The sequence below is a fragment of the Lichenostomus cassidix genome, chromosome Z (assembly GCF_008360975.1).
Source record: "Lichenostomus cassidix isolate B80296 chromosome Z, HeHo_3.0, whole genome shotgun sequence".
Classification (NCBI taxonomy): Eukaryota; Metazoa; Chordata; class Aves; order Passeriformes; family Meliphagidae; genus Lichenostomus; species Lichenostomus cassidix.
The window spans coordinates 42105126-42115723 of NC_139511.1; the positions used below are offsets into that span (position 1 = coordinate 42105126).

Below are 10598 nucleotides of genomic sequence, written 5' to 3' on the forward strand. Positions count from 1 at the left end.
TAAAGTTCACATGGGAAACTGGAAATCTCTGGCTTTTGAAAAAAGGCAAGGCAGAACAAATTCACAGCCAGATGAATTAATATTGTTAATTACTGTAAAAAAAATGTTAACAAGCAAGCCATTTTGACTAACTGTTGAAAATTTTCAAAGTGAGTTGAAAGCTTCATAAGTAAAATATTCTGACATACCCAGTTTGCAATGCACAAAAAAAAAAGAAGAAAAGTTTAATCTATCTAGGCAAAAAGCTGCACATAATTTTAAATGGAACTGTATGACCAAAGCACATCTACTCTTCCAAAATAACAGTACCATACTGAAGAAAGGGCTTATGAAAGTAATCCTTATCCTTCTGAGGAGCATGATTCTCTGGGAGAACTAGGATTTCCCATGACAATAGTTGTTCTTCAGTTCCAAGCAGGTATCTTTCCATTTCATACACCTCATGAAACCAGAGGTCCCCAAGTCAGCCTTAGCAACCAATGACTCCAACCTATTTTATTTTCCCAAAGGTCAGGTTCAGGGTCAGAATACATGAACACTGTTTATCTGGTATGGTAAATACCTTGTCTTTCCATTGTCTTGTCTGTATCCCATGCAAAAGAAAAAAAAGGACTTCTGCCACCAAACTTGCCACCCAGCTAGCCTCCAGAAGGACCAAACAAACCAGAAAAACCTGCCTACCTGACATGATAACCAAAATAATGGAAGTTCTGCTCTCACAGAACTTAAAAGACGAAAAGATTGTACCCAATCTGCCTGACCTGCAGAATGCTCAGGCATTTCAGAACTGCACCTGAAATGCTGAGTGACCACAAGTGCCATTGCTGCCATGACTAACTGCATGCTCTTCCATATGACCAGATCAAAAGGATGCATTGAGAACTGCTCAAAATATTCCTAAAACATTGTTTTCCCTGGCAAACAGCTTGGAAAGGACAGTAGCTGCAATGACCATCAGACATGTTGAGGTGAAAGTGGCTATTCCTTGAATACTGTCTCTCCAGTTCCATGGAGGGCAGCAGTTCTCTCCTGCTGAGGATGCAACTGTGAGCAGAACAGTACCAGCCCACTTGCCTCAGGGTTCACAGTCTTGGAAACTAACTTAGGAATTTTTGCCTCCTTTTCACTTGCAAGTCAAAGCAAAAGGCCTCTGAGGGGATCAAGAGAGTATTTCCCATGGAAAACCCCTGGCACAGGGAACCCTTGATCTGAGTGGCTCCAAACACCAAGGAAGGCACTGGCACAGGAGCACAGGCATGTGAGTATAAATTCTGAACTTTGGGTAATTACGCTCAGACTTTGCTAGTGCATATAAATGGGCCAGCATTTCTTATTTCAGTATGTTAAAAAGGAATAAACAAAAGAATCCAAATATCTTTCTGGGTAGTTTTTAATTTACTCTTTCTTCTTGCCCCAAATCATCCCTCACTTAAAAGAAACAGGGGAAGACACCTTGATGAGTACCGAAGAGGAAATCTCACAAAGATACTCCTGAAGTTTTCCGAGGCTTATTCTGCTCCTGTGAACAAAGGGGAAGAGCAATAGGTGGATTTTTCTTTACCCTGAAGGAGAACACCTGATACATATGCAGCTAGCTTAGTTCAGGGACTTTAGTAAATATTCGATGTGTTAGTCCTTTTCTGTGCTGTGTTCCTTTTTATCTTCTCTTATTCTTAACAGCACAGCCATGCAAGACAGGCTCAATACTAAGGGGACAGAAGAAGATAAATTATAGCATTTTTTCCTTTTGCACAGGAAAACAAAGGTTTATTGACAGGAAAACAACCTCACCTCACCTCCTGACCATGACCTGATATGGCTAATGCACAAGTAGTAGGACAAAGTGTCCCACTGAACTCCTGAAAACACTGTGTCTGTAGTCTCAGTGTTGCACACAGTTGCACCATCTTACATCAGCATCTTCACACATCAATTCATCTGAGACAGAGAAGAACACTGGCATGCTGTCCTCACAGTCCCAAAGGATTCCTAATGCCCTAAGGCAAATATAGCTGTGCTGTGAATATGGGAGACACAGCTTCTAGTCTGCAACATCACAGGGAATAATCGATTAACAGCCATCTCAGGACATTAAGAGCTAAACAGCCATTCCTAAACCTGGACTGGAAGCTGTATCCCAGGAGAAATGTGCCAAACGTGAGCTCATTTCTTCTCATAGAAGGGCAGCAGCCAGCTGGAGGGGCGGGAAAGGGGGTTGCTGGCAGAGGATGGAGCTGACACCGTATCACTTCAGCATGGTGCACACTGAGCTCCCTGTAACATTTTATAACAGTGCCTTATAAAACTCAGATCAGTCCTATCTCTCACTCCTCTTACCCATATGAAAATACACACCAGGAGAGCAGTGTGAATACAAAAGTTTTCTTTCTTGCTCTCACAGACTGAACATTTTGTTGTATTTAAATCCTGCCGTGCTGGTGTAAACACCAGGCATGGGTGATCCAATACAGAGCAAGTCCAAGCTGGCTTAACCTCAGAGTTGTCGCCTCATTGACTCAGAAGGGTTTTAAGGCTAGGATTGGTTCAGATGCAGGATGGGTGAAATCACTTTTCAGAATTTGGAACCCACCCAACATCATGGGTTCAAAAGTGCATCTTGCACTCGAGGACTTTGTGTTTTTCTTCCACGTAGCAAGAACTGTGGGCAGTGAAAAAAAAAAAAAGCCCACAAGACACACAGTAAGGAAATAAGAGAAAAGCAAAATTGTAATCTGTGATGAGGGCTATTGCATGCCAAGTGTTTTCTAAGTGGTGAGAAATGAAAGTATGTGCTGGCTGTGCTATGCTTAATCGGCATTAAGAAAAATGGCCAACTTATGCCTGACACTGCAAGCTTCACTGTGTCTCCCAAGGAAGAAGACATTTATATGGAAGAAATTTATACTGCCATTCTCCTTTCCAGTAAACTGACCTTAAACTTCATATATCCACCCTCCTAACCTAACCCTCTACAGAAATCACAACATTCAACAGTGAGTCCACTCACAAAACCCCATGTCATCTGGTTTTAGAAACCCTGGTTCTGAAAGTCTGAGCTAGAAGACATTGTTACATCAGCATAGATTTTAATGGGTTCCTCAGCCCTAGGACAGCTCAGCCTCCTCTGGAGTGGATCACAGCCCTAAGGCAAGGTGACACAGATTGCAACAGGAAGATGACACTCTGATCAGGAGGTATTTCAGACAAAGGAAGTTTCCAAAGACCTCTGTAATTTCAGACAATATCTGCAATTCCAAGGTTTATTCAAAACAAATGAAGCCTCCTATTCTTCTGATGATTCTGCCACCTCCCTCAGTTACCTCATGGAGATGTGTATGTGTTTATTTTAACAACAAGGGGCCATATAAAGGGTGGAAATATTAGCCCTTGTTGGAGGCATGAAAACCAAAAAGCAAGTATTTATGTAAAAGATAGGCTGTAAAGCAAGAGAAATGAAGGGAGGGAGGGAGGGAGGGAGGGAGGGAGGGAGGGAGGGAGGGAGGAAGGAAGGAAGGAAGGAAGGAAGGAAGGAAGGAAGGAAGGAAGGAAGGAAGGAAATAATTGAGAAAGCCTGAAATTCCATGTCAAAACAAAAATAAAGATGGGGGAAAAAGCTCATTGGACCCTAGAAAATAGCTCTAAAACTCACAGTTTATCGAACATATTTATTTCTCCCCTTTTCACCAAGTAATTGATCTCAAATAATGAATAAGTTTCTTTAAAGGAATACTCAGTTGTTAAGAGTCCCAAGATGAAGGAGTCTTTAGCAGTACCAGCTTTTTTTTTTTCATGAATTTACATTGAACTGCAAAGATGGAAAGGGCTAAACACTATCAGGACACAAGCTGCTGCTACTCTCCTTCTGCCCTCTATCATGTATGATGAAAATATCTTTTTCCCTTGCTCTCCCCAAATAACAGAAATGACATGCTCTGAACCAGTTTGCTACATAGAAAGGATATGCTTTCCTCTCTATGTCAGTCTTCAGCTCTAGTAAGGTAACACTCCCTCTTGACCTGGTGCTTACCAGCACTGATGGGTGGATGAGCCCATCAGAGAGTGACAAGTCTTGTAAAGTTTGGAGGGGCAGAATCATACAATTAAAGCTATTAAAGCAACACAAGCTTTTAGTTTCAGATATTTCTGTTACAGTACTTTCCTCTTCAGCTAATTCAGATCTTTAGTCTTTAAAACATGGCTGGACCTCTAAGGGACATATTGGACATACCACCGTAACTTCAAAATCCTGTGTCTTTTTAAAAGTCATATCCAAAAGACATTTACAATAAGAGAAGACAGCCTTGGGCTTGTTAAGGGCCATTATGTTCGCCCTAAACCACTGATGCTTTTAACAATTCAGACTGAAAGAAAAACAGGATTTCAATAAACCAGTAAGTAAGTAAATAAATAAATAATTCACCCATCTGATGCCTGCATCAAAACAGTGTGAGACCTTATAGCTTCCTTTATTTCCTTTAATATCTGGCTCTGTTGATACAGCACAGAATCTGAAGAATACACAAGCAAACATCAAACAAGGACTGAGATTATACCCAAAAAAGCTAGAAGGGGAAATTCGACACCCACACAGTATATTCATATGGAAACAAAATTAATATATTTATTTTATGGGCCAGTTTGAATTTATTATAAGTTGCATATAATTTCCTGTCTCATTTCTTGAGCACTCTTGGAATTTATTTCAGGATGTCTTACATTAGCACACAACCCTTCCCTCTACCCTGACATCCTCTCTGCTCAACTCCCTCTATGAGAAGTCCCTGAAAAGCAAAAATTTTTAAGAATGAAGCTTTGGAAGAGATTTCACAAAGGCAGTGAAGCCTAAAGTGGAAACAATGTGAAAATTAATGTACAGTAGAATCAATGAACATACCCCTTATTTCTCTGCACAGCTAGAAGGACTGCACCTATAATCAGAGACCAAAAAACCCACAGGTGGCAAAACTACTAAGATTTCTACATATGCTGGCTTTGTAAGAAAATTAAATCTCACAAATACACACATTGCTTTCCCTCTCCTTCCAATTTCTCCCAACTTTAGCTACTTTTATAAGAAATTTTGAAAAGTTCAGTTATTGCAGAAAAAAGAAATGGAACATGGTCATATGCAGAATGAAATTCTAAACAAGGTACTTGAAATACAGATGATAGAAAATCTCAGACCTATGATGAAATTATTTACATTCCCTGAGATAGAAGGGCATCTAAATGATCAGATTTTACTAAGCTTTGACAATTATTGGTCTGTGTTCATCACTACACAGGGCTAAAGGACCTAGAGAAGATCTCACTCTACAAAATGTTACCTTCCCTTGCTTTCTTTCCCCATTGTGCCTGAACATACATCTAAGAATTAGAGCATGTTGTAACACCTTGAGTATGCAAAACTGGTCAGCCAGCTGTAACGACAAGCCTGCTGTCCATAAGGTGATACAAAAAGATGGAGAAGCCAACAGCAAAGGCTAGCCATTCCTGTACAAGAGTTAGGAAGAAGTTGTGGTTCATACCAGAATATGATATTCTGATAAAATTAAACATTTCATGCCCATTTTTGGATTAGTTGCTGTCCACCAGATGAGAACACTTATTTTATAACTGTCCTTGGCTTGGGCTGGGACAAGTAATTTCTTTTTCTTTTTTCCTGCTCCCCATCATGATGTTATAGCATCTGGTGCTTGGAGTGTTTTTACTTTTTTTTTCCCACTATCTTTAGCTTTTCAGTTGTTTCTGTAAGGATGATCTTACCATTCTTCTTCCCTTCCTCAGACTGCAATTTCCCATTTCCCCCCCCATATAATTGCTTCCAATATAATTTTGAGTTTTCTTACAAGGTTAAAAAAATAGCTACAAAAAGCAATAGAAGCAACACTGCTGTCTGCAGAACTGACAATACAACAGAAACCATGAGGTTATATTTGGATGGCTAACAATACAGTTATAAGGGATTCAGTTTTTATTTGCTTCAGTGAAAATTCAGTCATGCAGAGATTGATAGTCCTCTCCTAAAGATTTATTTGTCTGGTCAAGTGGCCCTCTCAGACTTTATATTAACTTATGAACCCTCTGAGCACTGAAGTTTGTCCAGCTGACAGATGCATGACTACAGGTGACCACATTCCAATCTTCAGACTTTCCACACTGTTCAATGTCATACCTTCTTTTATTATTTTTTGCAGCCCTATGATTCTAGCAAAGTCATTAAAAGAACATGTTAAACTTTTGTGACACTGGTGAAGCAGACCAGTAAATCAGTAACCTCCATTAAGTGTTGACCTCCATTCACTAAAATCCAAGCCCCCAAAAAATTCCATCACACAGAGCTCATGCAAGCCTCTGCACTTGGTAGAAAAAGAAGAAATAAATTTCATACTTAAACAACCTGAAGGAAGAGGTCAATAAAATATGTCCCAACACAGAATTCTAGAGCAATGTAGAAAGAAATTATGATCACACATACTTAGTAGCATTTAGTCTTTCACATAAGAAATGGTTTTGTTTTGTAGACATGACTTATGTGAAGTACTGCAGCATGGGTCACAAAACACAACTTCGAGGTATTTTTACTGTGTAACAAGAATAAATCTCAGCTTTGTACTGCGGAACTCTGCATTTCAGTTCACCCTTACCCAACGGATGTGATCAAATGCTAGCCTGTACATATACATGATCCTGCATGAAAATATTCTTGCCTTCTTTGGATCTCATACTGGAGAAAACCCCTTAACATACCTACAATTGTAATGACAGACAAGCAGACATACAGCAGTAGGTAGACTTATCTACACATGAAAGGAAAAACTGTCAAGCTTTGTATATTCAGATGTAAACAAGAAACATATTCATTTCACTGGCTAATTGCACTTGTGGTCATCCAAGCCAGACCCAGTTAGATAATAGGGGAGTGTAATGCCAAAGAGCCTGGAAGGAACAGACTATTGTATTTGACTATTTTCCATGTACAAATTAGCACAGCAAAAGAAAGAAATCCTGCAGAAAAACACATGTACTTTATTACAGTCCCTAGTGTTACTTCTGTAAGTATCACAACACCAACAAAGAGAGCTAAAAAAAGCTGCTGAAAAGATGCAAATAACAAATGCAAATGTGTTTAAATGCCCTTCTGACATGAAGTTATTTGACTTCGAGTTTGGCTGAACACATGGCTGGTTATGGTTTTGGCCATATTCCTTTGAGTTAGACAACTGTGATTTACTTGTGTTAGGCTTTTATTTTTAAACTAATAGAAAGGAAAGTCTCCGGAACCAAATGCCTGCTTTCTTTTGTTACTCTTAAAAGTAGTGTGGTAATACTTCTTTAGCATGCAGAAGTTCACAGAGCAATAACAAAATTCTCCATGTATCTGGACTTTCTCTGGAAAGTGAAACTGCCTTTTCATACTTTTTCAAGACAAGCATCTTAGATAGCTCAGATTCTCAAAAATAGCCGTGAAAATACTTAGTCCATATAAATGTTGGAGAAACTGGTTCTCTGAGTATAGATCAAGTTTTAGGACAGTTAACAAAATAAACTAGGGACCCCCAATGACCTTACTCAAGTACCACTCAACTGAAAACAAATACAATTTCTTCTGAAGAAGGTTAAGAACCCCAATGGAGTAGTGAGCTACACGCACTTACTACACCACTCCAGGCAGCTGCTAGCAAGAAAAAGAGGAGGGGTTATTGCTGTTTTTGCATGTGGACTTGTCACACGCTGTGAGGCTGCTAGGGCTCAATTGCCTTAGCACCACATGGACAGGCTGTACATGTGCCTGGGCTGTGCAATGCCTTCCCGAGGCAAGGATGCTGAACAAAGACTTTAGGTGCTAATTTGCTCCACTGATGTAGTAAATTTTTCTAAGACAAATCCTGTCAGCATTTATTGCATAACCTTCGTGCTTACAACTGTGAACCTTTGCTGATGTTACTAGAGTGCTAGGTGACAAGAAGCTGCTGGTGTTGGTCATTGTGGGAAAGATACTTTTAGAAGAGATACAAGGTGAAGGTGATACACATAAATCCAAATGTTGATTGTCAGAGATTTCAAACTAGTTCTGTCTACTTGACTGAAGGCTAACATCTAGGATGCTAAGAGCCACGCCACAGGCTAATTGAATGACTTTTTTCCTCAAAAAACATCTATGAGCTTTCTACCATGCCTTTGGTGAACTCGTGCTGCAATAAACTACAGCAGGAATGAGTATACCAAGGTATCCTACAACTTATCCCTATCTCTAGCCAAGCTTTAAGTCAAATACTTGCATGTTTACCTAATCTCCTGCTGAAAGCAAGTGAGAGATTTTCCTGACTATGGAAGGAGCAAAAGAATGGTCTGATTCAAAAAAGAAAGTTAAGCTTGCTTCACATCACTATTCTTAAGGCACAAAGAGATTTGATGGGAGGTGGGGGGAAATCTCTTGAGGCAGGGTAAGTCATACAAATACAAACTAGTATAGTGTGGAATATAATGCATAATAGTTGGCAGCAGAATGCACTATTTATTTTCATGAATCAGGGACTGAGAACTTAATTCACAAGCAGCAGAGTGATGTACAAATATTATGAGTATGAGCTTAACATGGGGCCAAATCCTACAGTCTTTACACATTCTTGTTGAGTCATAGCTCCTGTTGATCTTCCCTAAATTAATCCTGCAGGATTGGCTCATAATATATTACAGTCATCAGGTCATAAGCATCTAATTTTCATAAACAAAAGGGAATCTGTGTTGACTTGATGCCATTTTGTGTGAATTCAGTATTATAAATGGAAAATAGATATTAAAACAAAATAAGACTTTTAGATCAGTCCAGACAGCATTCTTATTTCTAGTGCTCAATTAGTATTTAGTGACTGTGTATACAAAAAGCTGCTATTTTCTTTTTTTTTTTAAATAATACAATAATTTTAATAAGCATTTTGAATAGGGTTATCCTACTGTTTAGATCCCTGTGTGGCCACTAAAAATGTATTAAAATTAATTTACAATGATTACTATATATTGGTTTATATGGATAAATAAGAAGATGCAAGCTGCTATAAAATTCATGTATTTCTTAATGATGCTTTGCTGTTTGAACTAACTACTACATTCAATCAAATTCTAAGAAAAGGGCAACATATGTATGCCAAGATGACTCTGGTATCAAAAATATATATGTATTAATATCCTTAATGAAGATCTTCTGATGCCAAAACCATCATAAAATTAGGTATGAGTCAAAAAGGAACATATAATGTCAATCAAACAGCATAGCTATAGCTCTCAGCTGTAGGCATCCTACCAAGATGGCCAGGGGAAGTATGAAAGAAAACAATATAGTAACGATCAAGTTTATGACCCTGAAATATGCCAGATATCACAGAACATATATTTCAAAGGTTGCTATAAACTTGACTCAGTAATGAGTTACAGAAGTAATGAGATATTTAAGTGGGCTTCGGGAAAAAGTTCAGTACATGCTGTACCTGTTTTCTCTCCATGTGCAAAACTGAAAAAGAGGGATTTTTTCTCTTTTTTTTAAAGGAAGAAAATTCCAGGAGCACTGCAGTGTGATATAGTTTGATTTAAAGAGCGGAGAAACAACTCCTCTCTAAATCCCAAGCAGTTAAATCACCGTTCACAGGTCATTGCTCTGCAAGTTTAGAAAGCTGATGCCAACATCAGCTTCTTGGTTCTACCTGCAGCAACCCACAATATCAAGGCTCCAAGTCTGCAGCGCTTCAGAGAGGATAAGACCTGCACGACTTGTTCAAAACAAACTCTCTCCCACCGCGATCTTAAGAGACTAAAAACATGCCCACCCGCATATATGCACACAGATAGAGTATCAGCTCCAAGCGGCACACATTTGTAGGAAAGAAAAGGCGTTTACCAGGATAAGGGAAGCTAGAAGCAGGGTGCCAGCGGCTGTCCAGAGGCAGCACTCCATTGTCGGGTCGGTGCCGGACCAGGGGTCGGACAGGCGCAAGCTGCGAGGCGCTCGGCTCCTGCTGTCACATGCAGCGCCGTGCAAACCCTCAGCGCTGCTTCTCCGCCTCCATCGGCCCCGCTCGCGTTTCCTGACCCAGCCGTGGGTGGGTGGGCTGGCGAGAGCTGCAGGGAAGCGCTCCCCGAGCCAGCCTTTAGCCAATCCCCCTCCTGCTATTCAGACGTGCAGCACAACAAAGCCAAGAGGTCTGGGGAAAGCGTAGCGGCTAAAGACAGAGGGGAAGGAAAGAGAGAGCGGGAGAGGAGGAGTAGGAGGAGGAGAGAGGCAGAATGGCAAGGCTGTACTGAGCGCTCTGCCTGCAGCTCCCGGAGCTCCGCTTTGCCACTTGCCACGAGCTGTTCACGCTTATTGCTAGGTCAGTAGCTCTCCTGAGCGTGCATTGTTCCAGACGGGAGGGAAACTTAATCTGTGTCAATACATAACGCATGCCATGAAAAGCACCAATCGGAAAATGCTTAAATCCTCCAGGGAGATCGCACATTTTGATAAAGCCTTGTATTCTTTACAGAAAAGTGTTCTCCTTTACACCATTTGCTCAGCAATAAAGGGGGCTAACTCTGCTCTAAAACTGTAAAGCAAAAATGTT

The 10598-nt window shown here is 40.2% G+C and overlaps 1 protein-coding gene across 1 annotated transcript in view; it reads right to left on the bottom strand.

The window, feature by feature from the left end:
• Nucleotides 1-10335, bottom strand: part of ADAMTSL1 (ADAMTS like 1) — a 176455-nt gene extending 166120 nt beyond the window's left edge. The window contains exon 1 of the mRNA XM_085041985.1: nt 9896-10335. Within this exon, the coding sequence (XP_084898111.1) occupies nt 9896-9952 (57 nt within the window). The 5' untranslated portion in view covers nt 9953-10335. The remainder of the gene's footprint in view (nt 1-9895) is intronic.
• Between the last annotated feature and the right edge of the window lie 263 nt (nt 10336-10598).